Source organism: Octopus sinensis, linkage group LG12 (assembly GCF_006345805.1).
Source record: "Octopus sinensis linkage group LG12, ASM634580v1, whole genome shotgun sequence".
Taxonomy (NCBI): Eukaryota; Metazoa; Mollusca; class Cephalopoda; order Octopoda; family Octopodidae; genus Octopus; species Octopus sinensis.
Window position 1 is genome coordinate 22,336,541 of NC_043008.1, and position 25,788 is coordinate 22,362,328.

Sequence of the window (25,788 nt, forward strand, 5' to 3'; positions counted from 1 at the left end):
ATTTTCTCTAATGCAAAATCCCACTGCAAATGACATATATATATGCTTATTAATAAATATATCTATCCACTCTCCCTAGCATATTAAGTTCTATATCAGATTATGTGTGCAATATGTGAAATATATGTAAATATAACTCTTACATTATGTATGCACATATATACTCTTTTACTCTTTTACTCTTTTACTTGTTTCAGTCATTTGACTGCGGCCGTGCTGGAGCACCGCCTTTAGTAGAGCAAATCGACCCCGGGACTTATTCTTTGTAAGCCCAGTACTTATTCTATCAGTCTCTTTTACCGAACCGCTAAGTGACAGAGACGTAAACACACCAGCATCGGTTGTCAAGCAATGCTAGGGGGACAAACACAGACACACAAACACACACACATACATATATAGATATACATATATACGACAGGCTTCTTTCAGTTTCCGTCTACCAAATCCACTCACAAGGCATTGGTCGGCCCGGGGCTATAGCAGAAGACACTTGCCCAAGATGCCACGCAGTGGGACTGAACCCGGAACCATGTGGTTGTTTAGCAAGCTACTTACCACACAGCCACTCCTGCGCCTATATATATATATATATTTTTCACAGCTATTCTGTATTTGAGATTGACTTTATTTTCTATAAAATATCGACTCATTCGGTGCTTTTAAGTTTGCTTATAAAAACAAATGTTCTCAAATTCTGAAAGCTATTATTTAGTGCTATAAAAGATGGCACCTGGTGTCAGGGGTTGCGCTTAGTTTAGTGCTCGGCCGGAATTTAAGAGATGCAGTGTTTGACACTCTGTAGTATCTTGTCGGCCACTATTCCCATCTTCTAACAATATTTACCTGATCTTCTAAGCTGTTTTCACGGCTATTCAAGATTTCTTTTATTTTGTGTTAAGTGTGTGTGTGTGTGTGTGTGTGTGTGTTCATACGAGTGTTAGGGAATGGAGTAGATAAAATTCAGATTAAATATGTGTCATAGCAAGCGGGACCTTGGAAGTGGTAAATATCCAAGTGAAGTGTATACTGCAGGCTTCTCTTCAGGCCAAGGGTATTTTGATTAAATGAAGTTTATTTTTGTCATTAGGAGAACCATGTTAACACATGGAGGAACTTAGTATGGAAAGCGGATGCTAAACGATGATGATGATGATGATGATATATATGTGATAATAATAATAATAATATAATAATGGTATGAGGGAATATTATTCCAAACTTACAGGGAAAACTTCAATTTAGAAATACTAAATCAAATTTCTAAATGGTATTATTTAATCTTTTTTCGTTGTTGAATTGACAAAAGATGTTTTTTTTTCTAATTTATATATATATATATATATATATATCATCATCATCATCATCATCATCATTTAACGTCCGCTTTCCATGCTAGCATGGGTTGGACGGTTCAACTGGGGTCTGGGGAGCCCGAAGGCTGCACCAGGCCAGTCAGATCTGGCAGTGTTTCTACAGCTGGATGCCCTTCCTAACGCCAACCACTCCGAGAGTGTAGTGGGTGATTTTATGTGCCACCGACACAGGTGCCAGACGAGGCTGGCGAACGGCCACGCTCGGATGGTGTTTTTATGTGCCACCGACACAGGTGCCAGACGAGGCTGGCAGACGACCACGCTCGGATGGTGTTTTTATGTGCCACTGACACAAGTGCCAGATGAGGCTGGCGAACGGCCACGATCGGATGGTGTTTGTTACGTGCCCACAGCACGGAGGCCAGTCGATGCGGTACTGGCTACGGCCACGTTCGGATGGTTTTCTTGTGTGCCACCGGCACTGGTACCACAAAGATACAAATTCCATTGATGTTCATCTATTTTGATTTTTTGATTTTTATATATACATACATACATACATACATACATACATATATATCTAATACATGTATTTCCCCATAAATAATACAGTTATTTCAATTGCATGAACTAAAAGTTGGAGGGGAACAGGATAAACTACCAGCATCAACTTGCTATAAAAGCAGGCAGTAATTATATATACATATATACGACGGGCTTCTTTCAGTTTCCGTCTACCAAATCCACTCACAAGGCATTGGTCGGCCCGAGGCTATAGTTGAAGACACTTGCCCAAGGTGCCACGCAGTGGGACTGAACCGGGAACCATATGGTTGGTAAACAAGCTACTTACCACACAGCCACTCCTGCATATATAGATATATATATATAATATATAAAACGATTTATACAACCTCGTTATTATAGAATATTTATTGATCATTAAAATTTTAAAAGTTTTTCTATGTGATTTATTTCCATGAAAATTAGAAACAAGTTTCTAATGAAGAAACATATTATCTTACTTCAATTAATTAATGACAGAAATCAATAGAAATTGAAAAATGCACTAATTATGTTTAACACCAGCTAGACAGCAGCCTCGGGGTAAATTGCATAATTCTTCATCCCAAAGTAATTGTAACTATCATAAATTGTTTTATTTAATATAATAATTATTATTTTGTCTTTTATTCTCTGGTAGATGGATTTTTATGTAGATTTGTCAAGTAGAATAATCTCCTTACAAATATTTGTTTATTAATTAAGGAAAATGTATTTTTAATTATTTTTTTTAAGGGTTTTTCATTTTATATTATAGGGATGATATTATTGCTTCAGTCAGTATTCTTTATGTGGTTGTTTGATCTGCTAGAAATAGCTGTCACATTCTTTTTGGGTTTTCTTTTTTTTTTTTTTTGCAGTCACATTCTATTATAAAAGTGGGAGGAGGTAATTAATGATGTTGGTCAAGTTGAGTGAAACAAAACAAAACAAAACAAAAATCATCAATGAGTGAATGTTTTTAACCATAAATACACTTGATCAGAGTTTACCTGGGGTTAAACAGCAACAACAACAAAAACAACAACAAGTGATGCTTTATCTAATTGTTGTCTGATTTAATACCGCCATCTGACACTTTAGCTGCCCTTAGCAGTTTCAACTCCCTTGCAAGCATTCATAACATGTCTTTGGTTTGAAGGGTTCCATCCTTTCTCTCTCCTTCCCACAAGTGTCAGAGAATTTTTAAAGTGCCATGGGCAAATGCCTTCACTCCTGACTAAAAACAAGAATTAAATTAAATTAAATTAGAATAAAAAAATCATTAAATATTTTTAAATGAATTTCCCTCATGTCTTGTAGAGCCTCATGATGGTCTTAAGCATGTTCAATATGATTTTTGTATTTTTGTTCAACCACATGGTTCAGGGTTCAGTCCCACTGCATGGCACTTTGAGCAAATATCTTCTGCTATAGCCTTTGGCTGGCCAAAGTCTTGTGAGTGGATTTAGCAGACAGAAACTGAAAGAAACCCATCATATATGTGGGTGTGCTGTGTGTGTGTGTGTTCATCCCCCATCACTGCTTGATAAGTACCAAATTTTTTTTTTAAATAAGTACAGGGGTCGGTTCATTTGGCTAAAAATTCTTCAAAGTGGTGCCCCAGTATGGCCACAGTCTAATGACTGAAACAAGTAAAAGATAGAATATATAAAACATTTTATAGCCAGATACCCTTCTTGTCAGCATTTTTACCATTTTTTTTGTAATTTGGCAGGGGTTCATAGGATCATCATCATCATCATCATCATCATCATCATCATCATCACCATCATTATCATCATTATTACCATCATCAGCATCACGACCACCACCACCTCCACTACCATCATCAGCATCATCTTCATCATCATCACCACCACCACCACCACCATCACCACACAACCATCATCAACACCACTACCACCATCATTATCATCATCATCACCACCACCACCACCATCACCACCACCACCACCACCACCACTACCACTACCACCACCACCTCGTCATCATCACTCCCATCACCAACATCACCACCACCATCACCATCACCATCATCATCATCATCATCAGCCTCATCAACATCATCATCATCACCATCACCACCTTCGTCATCGTCGTCATCGTTGTCATCTTGACTAGTGCTCATTGGAAATTGATGCTGAGAAGACAAATAATCTGTTAAATTGGTCCTAAATAGCATTCTGACAAGAGTGTCATAGGGAAAGAAGATTATGTCATGCTACTAACCAGCTTAGTTCTGTTTCTAATTAGTTGACAACCAAGATGTTGTTTAAGTGATCAAACTTAATTATAGATAAAAGTTGAAGATGACAGGGCAGACAAAAATTAAAGCTAGTTAAATAAAAAGAGAGGAGAGGAGTTATGCGTTGCGAATGATAAACCTGTCTCTTTAGTTTAACTGTATTTAGCGTTTGGAAATCTTGACAAACTAACGAGACATGTGGTACATCTATCTTCGTCATCGTCATCATCATCGTCATCATCATCATTGTCATCATCATCATCATCTCAGCACCAATCCTACCAGCTCCACCTCCACCAACATTATCATCATTATCATCATCATCATCGTCATCACCATCGTTTTTATCATCGTCATCATCACCATCGTCATCATCATCATCGTCATCATCATCATCATCTCATCACTATCCCTACCACCTCCACCAACATCATCATCATTATCATCATCATCATCGTCTCATCACCATCATTTTTATCATCATCATTATCATCATCATCGTCATCACAATCATTTTTATCATCGTCTCCATCACCATCATTGTCATCATCATCATCTCATCACCACATCTACTACCTCCACCTCCACCTTCACCAATATCATCATTATCACCATCATCGTCATCACCATCATTTTTATCATCGTCATCATCACCATCGTTGTCATCATCATCATCATCATTGTCATCATCATCATCATCTCATCACCACCCCTACCACCAACATCATCACGATTATCATCATCATCGTCTCATCACCATCATTTTTATCATCATCATTAAACAGCCTGCTCATTAAATTAATGTGCAAGTGGCTGAGCACTCCACAGACACATCATCATCATCATCATCATCATAATCATTTAACATCTGCTTTCCATGCTGGCGTGGGTTTTGACGGTTTGACTGAGTCTGGTAAACGGGAGAGCTGCACCAAGTTCCAGTCTGATTTGGTGTGGTTACTATGGCTGGATGCCTTTCTTAATTCCAGTCACTTAACTATATGCCTTCACAATAACAACAACAACAACAACCACTCTGAAATATGCTTTGCAATATTTTCTCCAAGTAAGGCTGCGAGCTAGCAGAAACGTTAGCATGGCAAGGGAAATGCTTAGCGGTATTTCGTCTGCCGTTATGTTCTGAGTTCAAATTCTGCCGAGGTCGACTTTGCCTTTCATCCTTTCAGGGTCGATAAATTAAGTACCAGTTACGCACTGGAGTCAATGTAATTGACTTAATCCATTTGCCTGTCCTTGTTTGTCCCCCCCCCCTATGTTTAGCCCCTTGTGGGCAATAAAGAAATAAGAAACATTAGCATGCCAGGCAAAATGCTTAGCGGTATTTCATCTGCCATTATGTTCTGAGTTCAAATTCCACCAAGGTTGACTTTGCCTTTCATCCTTTCAGGGTCAACAAATTAAGTACCAGTTGTGTACTGGAATCGATCTAATCAACTAGCCCCTTCCCAAAAAATTTTGGCCCATGTGCTTAGAAGGGAAAAGAATATTTCTTCCATGTGTCTACATTCATAATTCCAAACCAACCAAAGTCAATGCTGGTCTTCGTTCTTTCTGGCTCATAAACTAAATTTCAGCTTGAATAGTGGACTCAAAAGCGTCAACTAACTCCCATACTCAAAACTCCAGCCATATGACTAATTCTGAAAGATTCTATCTAAGCAAATTCAAACTGTCTTAATGTGTATTCTTGGAATCCTGAAAAGTCTGAGGTTTTGAGGGGTTTTTTTGCCTTTTGCTCCTGTTTTTATTTTTGTTTTTTTTTTTGTTTTATTTTTGGGTTTTTTTCCTCCTCATCTTTATATCACACTGTATGATAATAGGTATGGCAAAGAAAACAGCCAATATATATTTTATGAAGAACTTTCTTCATAAAACACTTCGATAACAAACAAGACGTTGATAAATTTTATAAAGAATAAAAATGGTAAACAAGTTTCTTAAATTATGGGCTTCTTCTTTGGAAGTAGAAAAATAGCAGAGAAAAAAAAATTTAGAGGATTTTTATTTGTTATTATTATTTTCATTTTTTTCCAGTAGCTTCACTAAAACATTGTGATATATTGAACATTTTGCTTTATATATATGCGTGTGTATGTGTGTTTGTGTGTGTGTGTGTGTTTGTGAGTGTGTGTGTGTGTGTGTATATATGTATGTATGCTTGTATGTATGTATGTATGTATGTATTCATGTAAGTGTGTGTGTATACAATTATACATGCATACATACATGCATATATATATATATATATAAGAGAGAGTTATTTCTATTTATATATATACATATATAAGTATATATATATATATATATATATATATATGTATGCATGTATGTATGTATATATGTATATACGTATGTATGTGTTAAGTATGTTAGCATGTATGTGTGTGTTAATATATTATATATATGTATATATATATATATATATATATATATACATATATATATACGCACACATTCATACATACGTGTGTGTGTGTGTTTGTGAGTGAAACAGATATATATATATATATATATATATATGAATCTATGTAAAATGATAAAATGTATGACGTGAGTGTATATTAAAGGAAACTCTATTCAAACAAACAGGAATAAATTGAGTGTAAAGAGAGCTGACATTCTTCCATTTATGTATCTTTATTTGTTGAATATATATTTTGTTGTTTATTATAAGTTTTTGAAAACTATAATACTGCTATCTATGCGTATACATTACTTACATTCACAAACACACACACATTATATATGTGTGTATATATACATACATATATATATATATATATTATATATATATATGTATGTATATCTTTGCATCTATCTATATGTATATCTGAGTTTATATCTGTGTTCTTATATAAACATGCCTATAGATAAATACCTAGACAGATATATATATATATATATATATATATATATATATATATATAATCTGTATATATATGTGTGTGTGTATGTGTGTCTGTATTGTATATATATATATATTATATATAATATGCAATAGTGCACACACACACACACGCACACACACACACAAATACCTATGTATGTAACTTTGTATTTTCATGTAATGTATATTATCTAAAAAGCTGTATAAAAACATATGCTTGTATGAATGAATGTGTGTGTATGTGTGTGTGTGTGTATGTATGTGTGTGTGTGCACACATGCACTCACCATTTTACTGCATCATGTCTGCAGTATAATGCCATTCTGACCACTTTAAACTAAATTCATAAAACAATATATTCTTCCAATAAGAAATAATAACCAACAAATACCCTGTTGAGAACCAATAATAACCATCAAATACCCTGTTGAGAACCAAAATATCCTAAAAGCTTGTTTCTCCTAAGTGAGTAAAACAACTCCAACAGGACAATAACAATGAGCAGAGACATTAACAATAGAACCAAAATATATTTAACACAAAAGTAAGTTTCCTTTTGTCAGCTGCCTGTCAGATATCAGCATGATTTTGACATCTTAAGACAGAATCCCTATTTCTGACAGTGTTAAACAGCTTTTGAAAATTACATAATGCTGTTTGAGAATATACAAATAAAATGTTTGTATCTGAACTGCAAGTCACAAACATATATATATATATATGAAATATCAGCATGAAATTGCAGGTATGGTTGTGTGGTAAGCAGTTTGCTTCCCAACTACATGGTTCCTGGTTCAGTCCTATTTTGTGGCACCTTGGGTAAGTGTTTTCTACTGTAGCTTCTGGCCAAGGCTATTATAATGTAATGGAAATAAAAACAGAGAGGCAGATAGACAGAAAGAGATAGATGCTGAGAGAAAGAGGGAGAAAGACAAAAAAAAAGGGAGAAAGAAAAGCAGAGAAAAGAATTCATCCACTCCTGGATAGGTAATTGGTTTATTGACACCTTTACTCACAAAGAATAAAAGATAAGTTGGCTTTAGCTGGATTTGAACTCAGAAATCCTAGAGACAAAACAAATACCGTAAAGCATGCTATTTGATACTTTAACTGTTCTGCCATTTTTGCCACCATTGTATCAAGAATATTCTTGCATTGACTCAACAGACAATTCCAGTCTCTTCTACAAATTTCTGCTGATTTTTCAATATTCAAGAAAGAGAATTCAATATTTTCACCAATTTTAATAATTGATTTGTTCTTTCGTTCAATGTTTTACTTACTGGGACTTTTTCTATCTTTTTCTTTTTTCTTTTCCTTTTAGGGTTTTTCCAAGCTTTCACGGGGCAGCTAGCAATGATCATTACAGGATCCTTTAGCATCGGCCTATTGCTGTGCTCCTTGATACCATGTGCCGGAACGGTGGATTCTTTGATACAGTACACCTCCACCTCAAGTCCTAACCAAATGCCAGACTTAAGCACTGAACGAAGCCGAGTGCAAACGAGAGCAGTTAAAGATGATAAGAATGTGGAACTATACTTTGCAATTACCAAAATGCTGGAACAGCTCAATGTCTTGTCACCCAATGCCAAATCATGCTACATCCTGAAAAAAGTCGAACCAACCAACGTAAAACCAGCCGTTGATAAAACCGTTGAAATACGGCTGGTATTTTCCGTTGCGTCTGCTCAGTCCAGTTCTTCTGGCAATAATAAACCAAAGGAAGATTCCAATAATAGCAATCGTAATTCTTCCGAATGTAAAAAGCTACTTGCTCTATCAATGCAGCAATCACCTCTAGGGAGTAATTCAGGGGCCAATGATTCAGTCAACAATTCAGCGGGACTCAGTGCTCCACATACAGAGTACGGAAATGAATCAGGTAAGTCAAGGGGTCACAAAAAAAGAACCCTATTTTGTTCTTGTTTCTTTTGCAACCAGCAATTTATTTTGTAAACAAGTTTAATTTTGACTGGATTATTTTTTCTTTTTTTTTTTGAAGTCAGATACAAATATCTCAGAGTATTTCATTCAGAGGAATCATTATTCACTCTTGGAATCTGTGTGTGTGTGTGTGTGTGTGTGTGTGTGTGTGGTGTGTGTGTGTGTGAGTGTGTGTGTGCGTTTCTGTGTGTGCACGTGTGCATGTGTGTGTGAGTGCATATGTGTATATATGTGAGTGTGTATACGTATACTCTCTCTCTCTGTCTTTTACTCTTTTACTTGTTTCAGTCATTTGACTGTGGCCATGCTGGAGCACCGCCTATTGTTAAGCAAATTGTCCCCAGGACTTATTGTTTGTAAGCCTAGTATTTATTCTATAGGTATCTTTTGCCGAACCGCTAAGTTACACCGATGTAAACACACCAGCATCGGTTGTTGAACAATGTTGGGGAGACAAACACACACAAACACACATACACATCTCTATACATATACATATATAAGACAGGATTCTTTCAGTTTTCATTCACCAAATCCACTCTTAAGGCTTTGGTTGGCCCAAGACTATAGTAGAAGACACTTACCCAAGGTGCTACGCAGTGGAACTGAACCCAGAACTCTGTGGTTGGTAAGCAAGCTAATTACCACACAACCACTCCTGTGCCTATATATATATATATATGTGTGTAAGTATATATATGTATGTATGCATATAGATAGATAGATAGATAGATAGATAGACAGACTGAGAGAAAGAGATAGATAGATATAGATAGATATACATACATAGATATAGATAGATAGACTGATAAATACATAGATATTTATATATATATATATATGTACTTACATCTGTGTTTGCGTGTGTGTGTGTGTGTAAATTAATGTGCTCAGTACGTGACGAATTTACCATTTGGATTGTGGTTCTGATTAAAAATCACATTAAACTCCCTCCCTTGTGTGATGGCATATAGACCTATGCATCCCCAAAAGGACTGCAACTTAATATAAAGAACAAATCAATGAGTCATTAAAAAATGGGGAAGTAACTTGGTATTCTTTCCTTTAACATCTCAAATGTAAAGTCTCTTCCCTGAAGATGGAGGCTCATCTCACCATACAATGGAATCAATCTACAATCATTATTTTGGACTACTGAACCCCCAGGCACAGCTGTTGGATTTGTAACACTTTTCTTCAACCCCTTTAATTCCCTATACCATTTGTATTCTACATAATTCAGACCTTTTTGTATGTAAACACAATATACATTTTTTTGTATTTCATGTATTTAATATACTTTATCTATTGATCTGTCTAACTTACTTATCCCTACATATATTTCTATACCCTCTCAAGTTTAAATCTCTTGAGTGTTGCCAAGTGTATTCTATATGGGAAATATCTGATTCCATTCCATGAACTATATATATATATATATATATATATATATATATATATAAGAAAAATAACCTCTATTAAGTAATTCAACTGATAGTGAAAGATATTATATATATAAAATCATGTAAGAAAAATTTTTAATATATTATAGTAAATATTATTTTTAAAAATCACTAAATTAGATAAATATTAAATTGACTACATGCATTTTGTGACTACATCTTTAAATCGGTAATAATAAAATCGATACTATTAAAATCAATTCGATTTAAAAATATAGCCACTCTTCAGGTCTAAAATAATCAAATAAATGTAACTCTTACTCTCTTTACTCTTTTACTTGTTTCAGTCATTTGACTGCGGCCATGCTGGAGCACCACCTTTTAGTACTTATTCTATCGGTCTCTTTTTGCCGAACCGCTAAGTGACACACCGGCATCGGTTGTCAAGCAATGCTAGGGGGACAAACACAGACACACAAACACACACACATATACATATATATACATATATACGACAGGCTTCTTTCAGTTTCCGTCTACCAAATCCACTCACAAGGCATTGGTCGGCCCGGGGCTATAGCAGAAGATACTTGCCCAAGATGCCACGCAGTGGGACTGAACCCGCAACCGTGTGGTTGGTTAGCAAGCTACTTACCACACAGCCACTCCTGCATATTAACATATAATAATTAACAAATAAATATAAAAATATACTATTGTAACAATAAATAATCAAATAAATTATAACAATATTAATGAAAAATAAAATTATAACTTATCTTATTGAAGAATACCAGTTGACTGAAATTTTAAACATTAAACTCAGAACCTAGCATTGCTAAGAAATTTATCACGTGAAAAAAATGGTGTAAATAATAACTAAAGAATAAATAAGTAGAAATATGTATTTTAGCCGTGAAAATAACAAATAAACTAGATGTAATATATAATTTACTGGAAAAATTCTAAATTCTCAATAATTTAAAACTAAAATATGTAAAATACATAAAATAAACTAAATTTCGATAAATTAATCTATATTCATCAATTTATTTATTTATTTATTTTATAAACACCTTGGTTTAATCTTATTCTAGTTATGTACATACACTACATAATCTATGGCTAATTTATACTCATACTACTGCAAATTATAAATACATAAATTAGTAACATAAATCAGGGTTTATATATATACACAAATTAGCTAAACTTATATATATATATATATATATATTTAACCTATGTCTACATTTAATTTTTCTCATTTTGGGAATTAATTAATTTCTTATTATTAGATAGTAATATCTCCATAAATTCATTTGTACATTGTAAACAAAAATGATTACCTATTCGATAAGATTTAGATTTACAAACTATATCCCACTTAATTCCTTTAGATTTCAATTCCCATATATATTTGCTAAGGCTTGTAGAATTAATCAATGTTTTATTTTTAAATGAATACATGTGTTGAGCAACCCTTAATTTAATTTTATCTTTCACTATTAATTGAATTACTTAATAGAGGCTATTTCTCTTAATTATATACATATATTATATATTGTGAAATTTGATTTAGAATTGCTGAATTGAATTTTCCCTGTAAGTTTGGAATTTTATATTCCCTACTATTATTAATGTACATATAATATATATATATATATATATATATATAGAGAGAGAGAGAGAGAGAGAGAGAGAGAGAGAGAGAGAGAGAGAGAGAAATACAATAAGAGGCTTCCAAATAGGAAAGCGTTGTGCTAGAAAGAGCAGTAGAAATCTCAAAAACCACAAAAAAGGATAAATTCTCGAAAGGAATGAAAATTAAAAACATTTACCATCTCAACTATTTCCCAGACCATGGTTTCTAACTATTTCCAGCAAAAAAATATTCGCTGAAGGCCAGTTTTCATCAGTGGGATAGCCCTTAGATTTCAGACATACAGACAGCCAGATCCACATGTAGATCTAACTGTTTGTAAATCCTAACTTTTCAAACCACTGCGCAGACACAGATCATACCCGGCGACAGAGAGGATGCCAGTAAAAATTTCGAATAAATTTATCAAACAATATTTAAACATAATACATAGGGTAATAATAAATTATTATACCAGTTTTTAATTTTCATTCCTTTCGAGAATTTATCCTTTTTTGTGGTTTTTGAGATTTCTACTGCTCTTTCTAGCACAACGCTTTCCTATTTGGAAGCCTCTTATTGTATTTCTATATGAATAATATATAGTCTAATGACTGATTCGTTTTTTGTGCTAGGCCACTAGTAATAATAATTTATTATTACCCTATGTTTATATATATATATATTTATACATATATATATTTATACATATATGACTCTTTGATTTTGGGGGGAAGTAAACAATTTCCTGTATCAAAAGTCGATGAACAATTTCATATAAGTAGGAAAAATAACCTTTATTTTAAGATTTTTAATAAAAAATGTTACCCCCACCTGAAGAAATCTAACACCACTTTTGACCTGGATCATGCAAAATTCTAGGGGTGGTACATAATGCCAACTCAAGTTTTTAACAAACTTGGTGTGCTGACTTAATGCAATGCTGAAGCAGTATATCTCAAATTTCAGCTTTCAAGTTTAAGTAATTTAAGAGTTATAGGGTTTTAATTTGTTACCACTAAGGCCCTACTTTAGGAAATATCCTCTTCCTCTCCTTTTTATTTCTGTGATGCTAAAAACTCTGACTATATTAACTGTTTTTCAGAATAATAGGCTTATCCAACTAGAGTATCTAAAATAATGTCTCATAAGAGAAGTGCTTATGTCACTCAAAGAAACAACAAATCTAGACGAAGAATCTCGTGCAATTTCAAGTCTTACATAGGAAAAGAAGACCTGTTCCTCTAGAAGAGCATTCTATGGAAAACAACTGCAGGATACCAATGAAACTTCAAATTGTTGGTCACTACCTGTTCCTTGGAGGTACTACCAAAGGAAAGAAAGAAAGAACAAAGGAAATTTCGAAAGAAGTAACATTTTTATGGCTAAAGAAATTAAACTTATTATATTTATCAATTCAAAATGTACAAACAAAAGTAGAAAATGTGCTGAATACCTACGATGATTGTGTAAAACAAGAAAAATACGATTCATTAAAAGGAAGTTTTGACATCACAGAGGAAAATGGTGAATGGCTATACAGTGAGGATAGAAGGTTATATTATCTTCAAATTAAAAGCAAGGGACAGGTTGGGTATGCAACAGGAAAGGCAGCCAGTTCTAAAACTATCCATCCATCCAAAAGAAGAAAAGTGTCCTTAATGCCAACTTCAACCAGAGCAACTTCAGTGTCATCGTCAACATCTGATGCAGAGACTGAAAGTGAATATCAAGAGTCTGAAAAATCAGGTGAAGAATCCACACAAACAAGGAGGAAGTATAGCAAAACTGGAACTGCAACCAAGTTAGTAATACCTTCCAAGTTATAGAGTTTGTCAACAGTTTGTCAACAATTATCTCAAGATGAAATCAATGTCAAAACTCCTTCCCAATCTGGTATTTACAGATCGACTATCAAAGAAGTTGTTAAACTAAAAAAGAAAATGTAAAAATACAACATTTAGAAGATTGGTTATTGTATTTTGATGGTAAGTGTATTGATGACCAAGAACACAAAGTGCTAGTTTTAAAGAATGAACAGAGAGAAGTTAAGTTAAAAGCATTCCAATTACCAAACAGAAAAGCCGATACTGTTGTGAAAAGAATAACAACTGTTATGGAACTGTGTAAAGATGATTGTCACTGATGTGAGTGTGAACACTGAGAGAAGAAATTGCATTATCATTCAATTGCAAAGACTGTTTGCTCAAAAGGGTTTGAAAGAACTGCAATTTATTGGTTGTCAGCATCACATCCTTGATAGAATTCTTCATGTCGTAATGGATAACAAACTTGGAGAGGAAAAATCATCTCCCAATATTGAATATACATTCATCCCAGAGCTTCTAAGTAATTACGAGAAACTCCAGGCTAATTGCAACAATGGTGAAGAAAAGATTACCAAATCAGCAGGATGGCGAGATGATGTGAAATTTCTATTTCATTTGACCAGAGTTTTCTGTTTTTTTTAAGAAACCAGAAAACTGTAAAGTTTCCCAAAATATCCAACTTAAGTAATGCAAGATCGAATTCTTGAGCAATACTAGCTCTTTTGGCATTTATTCTTCTATCAGAGAAAAGAATTTTGCTTCTCAATGTTTGTCGATGCATCTCTTACAGCTGGGAAGATTTTTGGTTTACTGACCAAATGTTCAATGCACATGATTATGAGAAGTTATGTGGTAACTTGCAAGTTTATAAAAAAGCATTGAACTCTACAAAAAAACTTTTGGAGTCAAGAACCATCAAAACTGAAAATTCTCAGAAGAAATCAGTGCAGAACAGGCAATCAAGTAGCTTCAAGATCTTTATGATATTTGTAAAAAGAGGAACTTCAGCTTCAATTTATTTTATCTAACAAAACATATTAATTCTTTGTTGTTTAAAAATTTTATAACATTCAGCACCCTTTTTCTTATAGTTTTTTTAAAAATTGGAATTAAACTATAAAGTTAAAAATATGTATTGTTTTTAATTTTGTATGTTATTTGAATGCTTGTAGTGACCTCTGTCTTAAAATAACCTAGTTTTGGAACTTTGCATAGAGCAATTTCAATTCAGTAATCTTAAAAATGTATAAATACACTTTTATTCCACATTTCTCTTGTGTTTACAAGGATTTAGGCAGCAGAAATACTGAAGTGTGAATCTAGTGCCACCTAGTGATTATAGTTTTAAAAGCCCATAACTCCAAAACTACTTCAACTAGAAAGCTGAAATTTTAGATATACTATTTCTGAATTTCATTGAGTCAGCACACCAAGTCTGGTAAAAACTTGAGCAGGCGTTATGAACCCCACCCCTAGAATTTTGCATGATTTGGGTCAAAATTAGTGATTGATTTCTGAAGTTGGGAGTGACTTTTTTTTTTCAAGTAAAGCAAAATAAGTGTTAGTTTCCTGACTTTTATGAAATTATTCATCGAATTACAGCTTATTAAAAAATGCTATGAGGATAAAAATAAACCTTCTTTCCTATAATGTTATTCAATAAAGCCACCTTCAGCTTCAACAACTGCTTTTATATGAGATCTAAATCATGCTCAAATCAAGTGATCCTGGTTCATTTTGGACATTACTCTGACTATGGCAGCTTTGAAAACATCTTTGGTGCTATGGGTTTGTTCATTGACCTCTCTCTCAACAACCCTCTACATGTAATAGTCCAATGGATTGAGATCTGGGCAATTAGGGGACCAAATGTGAGGGGTTATGTGATCATGAAAATTTTCAGCCATCCATTCTTGTGTTACTAGAGCCATGTGTGATAGTACAGAGTCTTACTGAAACACATATGGCCTTCCATTGCATACACTGTCTATCCAGAGCTTAACAATTATTTCCAGGACCTTAATGTAGGTGGCAGAGTTAACTCTGAGGCCTTGTAGAAAGAAATAAGGAGGCATTACATGTGTTTCATTGCTGATAACCCCAAAAACTATGACAGTTGCAGGAAATTTTGTATGCATAACACTTGGAACTTCAGAAGGGTCTGCACATAATCATCTGTCATTTCTTCTGTTAACTTTTTGATCTTGGTTGAGTTTTTCTTATTTGAGAAGACACAAATCAAATCTTCTTTTACTGGAATTTTCAGTTTGTTTTAGGGTTTTTAGATCTGATGTAATGATTTTCTTTTGCTTTTTTGGACAAATTGACCTTTCCTCATCACATAAGAATTACATCTGATGTCTTCATGAACAACATTTCTGACTGTTCCTTTTGACACATGAAGATCTTTTGCAGTTGACCTCACAGACTTTCTGGGATTGTAATCAATGGTCTGTTGAACGTGCTGGATAAATTCAGGTTTTCTAATGATTTCAGAGTATTTTCAATGCTTTTTATGCTTTGATACTGGTGATGCATTTCCATCTTCAGTCTCTAGCTCCTTACAAACTTTGTAGACGAAAGATCTGGCAGCTTATAAAACTTGAGATATTTCTAAATCACTATGCTCAGCCTTTATAACCACAATAACAGCATTCCTCTTCATTTCTTGAGTAAGCTGAGGGTCTGCCATTATTATTTTCTGAAACAAAGATTATACAGAGTGAGCAAAAAATGCAGCAATGACCAAAATAAGGTGTGTCCTCAAATACATTACACACCATGTATATATGGTTGGTGAGACAAATGGCATCCATCTGATGAAATTAAACCTAAAATTAAATGTCAAGAAAGCTGAGACTTTGTAACCTATCTAGAAAAGAAGTAACTAAATGAGATCTGATTCAATGCATTGCAGCTTGCTCAACCCATGCTAGCTTTGAAAGGGAAAACAATGTCCAGGCATCTACTTTGCTAGAAATAAGAGTTAACATACACATATGCTGACAGGGGAGGCCTTGACTGTCATCAACCTGGCTGATGACAGTCAAGGCTGATCTGGAATCCAGCCTAGGCCCCCATGTCTACAGTGTTTGCCGCTGGAATAGGGAGTGGTTGGAGATCACAGGGTTGTTAGCCACAAATCGCCAGGCCTGGTCAGCGTTTGTGAGAGATGCAGCATTGAGGATGAATGAAGCCAGCTCAACCCATCCCAGGTGAATGCTGTCTCAAGACAAGACAAGACAAGACAGGGGAGGCAACCGCCACATGACCAGCTCGGTATATGACTTACCACATTCTTTTCCACTGAATGCCCCAATTTACTTGAGTGCCTCTTTGTATCAGCTATCAATGGCCCCAACTGCCTTTTTTTTTCAGGCACTATACTCACCTGTACATGCTTCTGACCTCAGTCTCTGTTACTGCACATCTTCTCTCTCTCAACTTAACTTATCATCATCTCCCTATTTCTTATTTATCTCTCATTATTAAAAAGGCGGCAAGCTGGCAGAGTCGTTAGCACGCCAGGTGAAATACTTAGCAGTTTTCATCCACCATTACATTCTGAATTCAAATTCCACCAAGGTCAACTTTGCCCTTCATCCTTTCGGGATGGATTAAATAATTACCAGTTACACATTGGGTTGATGTAATCGACTTAATCCCTTTTTGCCTGTCCTTGTTTGTCCCCTCTATGTTTAGCCCCCTGTGAGCAATAAAGAATTAAATTATTAAAAAAGATTTCTATGCCAATATGCTGAGAATAGACTTTAAATTGTCAATCACCACATACAATATACATTCACTATGAATTTATATATATATATATATATTCCGTGTCGGTGGCATGTAAAAAGCACCATCCGAATCATGGCCGAAGCCAGTGCCGCCTTGACTGGCTTCCATGCCGGTGGCACATAAAATGCACCAATCCAACCGTGGCCGATGCCAGCCTCGCCTGGCACCAGTGCAGGTGGCACGTAAAAAGCACCCACTACACTCACGGAGTGGTTGGCGTTAGGAAGGGCATCCAGCTGTAGAAACATTTCCAGATAAGACCAGAGCCTGGTGCAGCCTTCTGGCTTCCCAGATCCCTGGTCGAACCGTCCAACCCATGCTAGCATGGAGAACGGACGTTAAACGATGATGATGATGATGATGATAATATATGTATATATATATATATTCAATTAGAGGTTATGTTAACCTCATGAAGGGATGGTTCCATCCAAGGAGATACTGGTTCAATACCTAGTATTTTGGGCAAATTAATCTCCTTAAAATAATAGGTGTATATAAAAACATATAGTTTATATTCATATATAAGAGGAAAAAAAAAATGGAGATTGGGAAGTTAATAATTATTTATTATTAACAGCAAATTAATCACCTTCACTTACAACTGTTTCAATTAATACTCAGAGATGCACATATCATCAGCTTGTAATGGAGATGGTCAACTGGTTAAGGTCAAACAACTGACAAACAAATCTGTGGTATTGAGCAGAATATTTGCTGTAGCCCATCTTTTATACCAAGACAAAACAATGTACATGAAAACACTTCCAATCAGTGAAGATCAGAAGCCACAGGAGCCACTGCCTGGTACTGCATCAGGGCATTTTATTATTATTATTATTATTATTATTATTATTATTATATTATTATTATTATTATCATTATTATTATTATTATCATTATTATTATTATTATTATTATTATTATTATTATTATCATTATTATTATTATTATTATTATTATTATTTAAAGCAGTTTGATTTGATTCCATGTGAGTCAGAGTTTCACAAGTTTGTTACAGAAATCCAGTTCATTCAGGCTCAGCTTACCAATTCAGTAATCATACTAAATCCTATAAAACGTGTGGGGTGCCTTTTCCTTTTGTTTCTCATACATATATACATATACATGTATATATATATATATATATATATATATATATAATATATATATATATATATTTATACATATATATATACATATATATATATATATATTATATATATATATATACATATATATAATATATATATATATATATATATATATATATATATATATATATATATATGTGTATATATATATATAAATGTATGTATATATATATATATGTATGTATGTACGTATATATGTGAGAGCGCATGTGTATGTATACATATTATATATACACACACAGAGATATATGTGTGTGTGTGTGTGAGAGAGAGAGAGGAAAAGAGAGAAAGAGCATATACATCTAAACACACATACACACACACAGACACACACACACACACATTCTGAAAAAGAAGTAGACATTCCATGATGGCAGATTTTGTTCCATGATGGAAGATGCATAGAAGAAGTAGTTGGCAATAATAGCAATTGTGAAAGAAAATCTTTCAAATGCTTGGAAGGCTCCCTGGAAGTTGCTGATCGCTTCTGTTACCAAGGTGATCTAATCAACAGTGGAGGTGAACACTCCGAAAACATAGCTGTCACAGAAAGAACGTGATGGAGGAGTTCAGAGAGGTATGTCTTCTGCTGGCAACAATGGGGGGTTTTTTTCTGTTTTGCATTTGTTTGTTTTCTAGTGAAGAATGGATTGCTTGATATTTGTGTAGCAAGATGTGAGCAATGAATGCAGAGATTGGGTGAAAGCAGTAAACATAGCTGATGTAAGGGACGAGAGGGGATCTGCTCTGGACAAGGATTTTATGAGGGTGACAATTTCAAATCTACTGTATAAGACTGTATAGGGAGAAGAGGTGGCACATTGGGGGCCGTCCGGGGTGACTCCCAATTCAGCTTTGCCATGGGGTGAAAGCTGAAAAATGTGGCATATATATATCTCTTTTACTCTTTTACTTGTTTCAGTCATTTGACTGCGGCCATGCTGGAGCACTGCCTTTAGTCGAGCAAATCGACCCCGGGACTTATTCTTTGTAAGCCCAGTACTTATTCTATCGGTCTGTTTTGCCGAACCGCTAAGTGACGGGGACATAAACACACCAGCATCAGCTGTCAAGCAATGCTAGGGGGACAAACACAGACACACAAACACATACATATATATACATATACATATATACGACAGGCTTCTTTCAGTTTCCGTCTACCAAATCCACTCACAAGGCATTGGTCGGCCCGGGGCTATAGCAGAAGATACTTGCCCAAGATGCCACGCAGTGGGACTGAACCCGGAACCATGTGGTTGGTTAGCAAGCTACTTACCACACAGCCACTCCTGCACCTATATATATATATATATATACATATATATATATATATATATCAAAATGAGGGCGAAAAAACTGTATATTAATTTAATAATATCAGTTTAACACCAATGGTTTAGCACATAAAAAACTGAGATTCAGTTTACTTACACGATTAATTGCAGATCGTCAGTAGAGTCTGTCAAGAATATAATTTGTCGAACTGCATGCCATATATTAACATAAGGCCAAAAATGCGAGCAGTACGGCCTATTACATTCATAGTTATGTTCAAATGACGATCTGTAAATTAATTGTGTAAGTAACATTGCATAATTTATTAACAGTGAAACAATTGTATGGGGTTAATCTATATTTTTGTTATTTTTCATTTGTCCTGCCCGCTTACGTTCATGGTGTGCTAAGTTTTTTCTTGAGAACAACATTTAGTGGCTAGCGTAAGGGAGTTCACTTTTAGTGGATTCCCTCTCATATATGTATATATATATATATATATATATATAGTGAAGGCCTGTAGCCTAGTTATTAGGGTGCCACACTCACCATTTCAAGATCATGGTTTTCATTCAAACCAGGTGGTGCATTGTGTTCCCAAGCAAAACACTTCGTTTCATACATGTGTACATACATACATACATACATACATACATACATACATACATACATACATACATATAGAGAACAGAAACTGCACAGTTGTGGAAATTAACTGCCCAGTGGATGTTAACGTAAAGCTGAAGATAGGTGAAAAAGAGAACACCTATGCTGAACTATTGATAAATCTGTAGTTATTCTATCCAGATTACACGTTCAGGTTTATATCTGTAATTATTGGGACCCCGGGCTATGTAACACACTGCCTAAATACCAATCTTGAGATATTAGGCTTCTCAAAACCAGAAAAGAGAAAGCTAATTCAAAAACTACAGATCCAATCCATCACTGTAACTGTAAAAATCTGTAAAACTTTCCAAAAGTTTATAATTTAAATTTATATAAGCATGTCTAGATATGTAACTATATGCATGAGAATACATACATAAAACATACAAATCTGCAATCCATCCACCCATCCATCCATCCATCCATACATACATACATACATATATATACATACGTACATACATACATACATACATACATACATACATATATACATATGTACATACGTACATATATACATACATGCATACATACATACATACATACATACATACATACATACATACATACAAATAAAAATACCCTGTTGTTGAAGTTGAAATTCCATTGAAGGAACATTAGATCTAGGTTAGAAACCGGTACTTTCTCTGTTGGCAAGAAATCTTGAAATGAACTGAATAATAACATACATACATACAAAACCCTTTAAGCATTAATAAAAGACAATAATCATTTGAGAAATGAATGCATAAACTAAAGTCTATGCAACAATAATACAAATGAGATTTAAATATCAAAAATAAATAGATTATTAAAAATAAAGATTGTTTGAAAAGTAAAATTTCATTTCCAACATCATTCTCCCACAGAGAAATAGATGATAATAGACATTAAAAGAAAACGTTAAAGTTGTTTTTTCTTGATAAACGACATAATAATCTATAAAACTAAAAGACGGCTTAATTAGAATTAAATTTACGTAAAATGAAAAATAACAGATGGGTAAATTAATAACTCAGAAACTCGGAAAATTTCTCGGCACTCTTTGGCAAGGTTTTAGACCGAAGTAGAGTGATGGGAGGATAAGGGAGAGAAGGGGGAATGGGAGGGGAGGTGAATGGGGTAGAGGAAGAGGGATAGCTGTGGAAGGGGGAGAGGAAGGGGAAAGAAGAGGGTAAGAGGGAAGCAAGGATGACAAGAATGAGGGAATGGGGTATATGAGGGAGAGGAGGAAGTTGGAGGAGGAAGAGGGAGGAGGAGGAGGAGGAGGAGGAGGAGTAGGACAGAGTAAGGAGGAAGAGGGCAGAAAGAGGAGGAGGACAGAGAGAGGGAGAGGACAGAGGGAAGAGGAAAGAGGTAAAATGTTTCCATGATGAGAACATGTTGCTCAGTTATAAACTGCTCCATGACACACTGCACACTATTCTGGACAACAAACAAAAAAAAATATATATATATATACTCTTTTACTCTTTTACTTGTTTCAGTCATTTGACTGCGGCCATGCTGGAGCACCGCCTTTAGTCGAGCAAATCGACCCCGGGACTTATTCTTTGTAAGCCCAGTACTTATTCTATCAGTCTCTTTTGCTGAACCGCTAAGTGACGGGGACGTAAACACACCAGCATCGGTTGTCAAGCAATGCTAGGGGGACAAACACAGACACACAAACATATACACACACACTTATATATATATATATATATATATATATATATATATACATATATACGACAGGCTTCTTTCAGTTTCCGTCTACCAAATCCACTCACAAGGCATTGGTCGGCCCGGGGCTATAGCAGAAGACACTTGCCCAAGATGCCACGCAGTGGGACTGAACCCGGAACCATGTGGTTGGTTATATATATTCTTTTATTCTTTTACTTGTTTCAGTCATTTGACTGCTGCCATGCTGGATCACTGCCTTTAGTCAAACAAATCGACCCCAGGACTTATTTTTTGTAAGTGTAGTACTTATTCAATCAGTCTCATTGGCCAAACCACTACCAAATCCTTTCACAAGGTTTTGGCTGGCCTGAGGCTATAGTAGAAGACACTTGCCCAAGGTGCTACACAGTGAGACTGAACCTGGAACCATGTGGTTGAGAAGCAAGCTTCTTACCACATAGCCACTCCTATGCCTATATGTCATCATCATCATCATCATCATCGTCGTTTAACGTCCGCTTTCCATGCTAGCATGGGTTGGACTATTTGACTGAGGACTGGCAAACCAGATGGCTGCACCAAGCTCCAGTCCTGATCTGGCAGAGTTTCTACCACTGAATGCCCTTCCTAATGCCAACCACTCTGAGAGTGTAGTGGGTGCTTTTACGTGCCACTGGCATGGTGCCACAGTCAGGCATTACTGGCAACCAGTCAGGTGGTACTGTATATATATATTTATATCATATATTAATAGCGGTCACAAAAGTGATAGAGGGTACTGACTACCATTTTGGAAATCAGCACATGTTTTCAATGGATTTTCTTATGAGACTGACAGAGGTAGTTCAGTTTAAAACACTAGGCATTAAGAGCCACTAATTAGGATTAAGATGATCTACATCAAAATCCGAAATCACAATCCGGCTATGTACAATGGGGACTTACTTCCCTTTGTCAGTCACTTAAGATAGTTCGTTTGTGGCTTTGAGTTAGTTTAACTCTTATCTTTAGCAAAAGTGTGACCTCTATTAATTTTGCTTTTAGGTTCTAATTGCTAATAAGCCACCCTTTTTAATTTGTTATTTATATTATGTATATGTGTGTATGTGTGCACCTGTGTCTGTCCCACACCATTGCTTAACAACCGGTGTTAGTGTGTTTATATCTCCATAACTTAGCATATATATATGGATAAGGAATAAATAAAATATACACCTACACAAATATCTATGTATGTATATACACATGTATATGTATTCATGCACATTCGTGCAACAAATGTGTTTAAATGCACGCATGCACACACACACACACACACACACATACACACTCACACACACACACACACACACATACACACACAGACACACACACACACACACACACACACACACACACACACACACACACACAATATGTATGTGAGACAGAGAGATAAAACAGAAACCAGCTGTTGCAGAATTGCAAAAAAAATTAATCTAATTTTTTTAAGAAATAACAATTTTCATAAACATAGATGCTTCTGAAAATTCATAATTTGTCACTACTTTTATTTATGTATTTTTAATTGGTGTTATTTAATTTTTTTTTTAAATCAGATCTTGGCCTATATTTCAAGACATCTCTCAGTTTTTGTGCTATATTGATTTCTAAATGAAATATGATCAAATGTACCATTATTCTTAAAAGGTCTTTAAGAACTTATCACAGACTAATATGGGAAACTATTACTATTTCTCAAGCGTTTTACTGTTACCTTGGGAGAGGTAGGGTTCTGCTGTTGTAGGTGATATATATAGTTGTGTGGTAATAAAATTGCTTTCCAACTGCATTGTTCTGGGTTCAGTTCCACTGTGTGGCACCTTGGGCAAATGTCTTCTACTATAACTCTAGGCTGACCAAAGCCTCATGAGTGGATTTGATAGGTGGAAACTGAAAGAAACCTATCGTGTATAGGCTTAGCGAAATGCTTAGCGGTATTTTGTCTGCCGTTACGTTCTGAGTTCAAATTCCGCCGAAGTCGACTTTGCCTTTCATCCTTTCGGTGTGGATAAATTAAGTACCAGTTATGTGCTGGGGTCGATGTAGTTGACTTGATCCCTTTGTCTGTCCTTGTTTGTCCCCTCTATGTTTAGCCCCTTGAGGGCAATAAAGAAATAAGAAGCCTATCATGTATATATGTATATATAGCTATGTGTACGTGTCTTTGTTTCTGTGTTTGTCATCCCACCCCATAACACCTTGACATCTGGTGTTGGTGTGTTAACATCCCTGTAACTTAGCAGTTCAGCGAAAGAGGCCATTAGAATATTGCTAGGCTTAAAAAATAAGTCCTGGGGTTGATTTGTTCGACTAAAACTGCCTCCAGGCAGTGCTCCAGCATAGCCACAGTCAAATGACTGAAGCAAGTAAAAAAGTAAAAGAATATATATGTATGTGCTCTCTTTCTCTCATTTTACTCTTTTACTTGTTTCACTCATTTGACTGTGGCCATGCTGGAGCACCGCCCTTAGTCGAGCAAATCAACCCCAGGACTTATTCTTTGCAAGCCTAGTACTTATTCTATTGGTCTCTTTTGCTGAACTGCTTAGTTATGGGGATGTAAACACACTAAACATCGGTTGTCAAGCGATGTTGGTGGGGACTGAACACAGACACAGAAACATATGTACACACACACATATATATATATATATACATATATACAATGGGCTTCTTTCAGTTTCCGTCAACTAAATCCACACACAAGGCTTTGGTCAGCCAGAGACTATAGTAGAAGACACTTGCCCAAGGTGTCATGCAGTGGGACTGAACCCGGAACCATGTGGTTGTCAAGCGATGTTGGGGGGACAAACACATACACACATGTGTGTATATATATATATATATATATATATACATATACATATATACGACAGGCTTCTTTCAGTTTTCATCTACCAAATCAACTCACAAGGCTTTGGTTTGCCCAAGGCTATAGTAGAAGACACTTGCCCAAAGTGCCACACAGTGGGACTGAACCTGGGACCATGTGGTTGGTAAGCAAGCTACTTACCACATAGCTACTCCTTATATATATATATATACAATACACCTTTATAGATGAATCTACTAACCCTCACTCCCAGAAAATTATTGATCCCCATGATTAAATTAGAAAAATTTATTATGTCTGTTGTTGTCATCGTTGTTGTTTTTAAGGAAACTGATGTGGTAGGAACAGCTGAGCATATTTATATGACAACTTTTCACATTCTGAGTTCAAATCCTACCAAAGTCAGCTCCTCGTTTCATATTTACAGGGTGGCAGCATCAATATAATAAAGAACCATTGAAATACTGAATCCAATATAAGCATCTAACC

The 25,788-nt window shown here is 35.2% G+C and overlaps 1 protein-coding gene across 2 annotated transcripts in view; it reads left to right on the forward strand.

The window, feature by feature from the left end:
• LOC115217999 overlaps nucleotides 1–25,788 on the forward strand; it is a 520,272-nt gene that overhangs the window by 429,781 nt on the left and 64,703 nt on the right. For both annotated transcript variants that reach the window (XM_029787743.2, XM_029787744.2), the window contains exon 5: nucleotides 8,361–8,921. In XM_029787743.2, coding sequence (XP_029643603.1) covers nucleotides 8,393–8,921 — 529 coding nt within the window. In that variant the 5' untranslated portion in view covers nucleotides 8,361–8,392. The remainder of the gene's footprint in view (nucleotides 1–8,360; nucleotides 8,922–25,788) is intronic.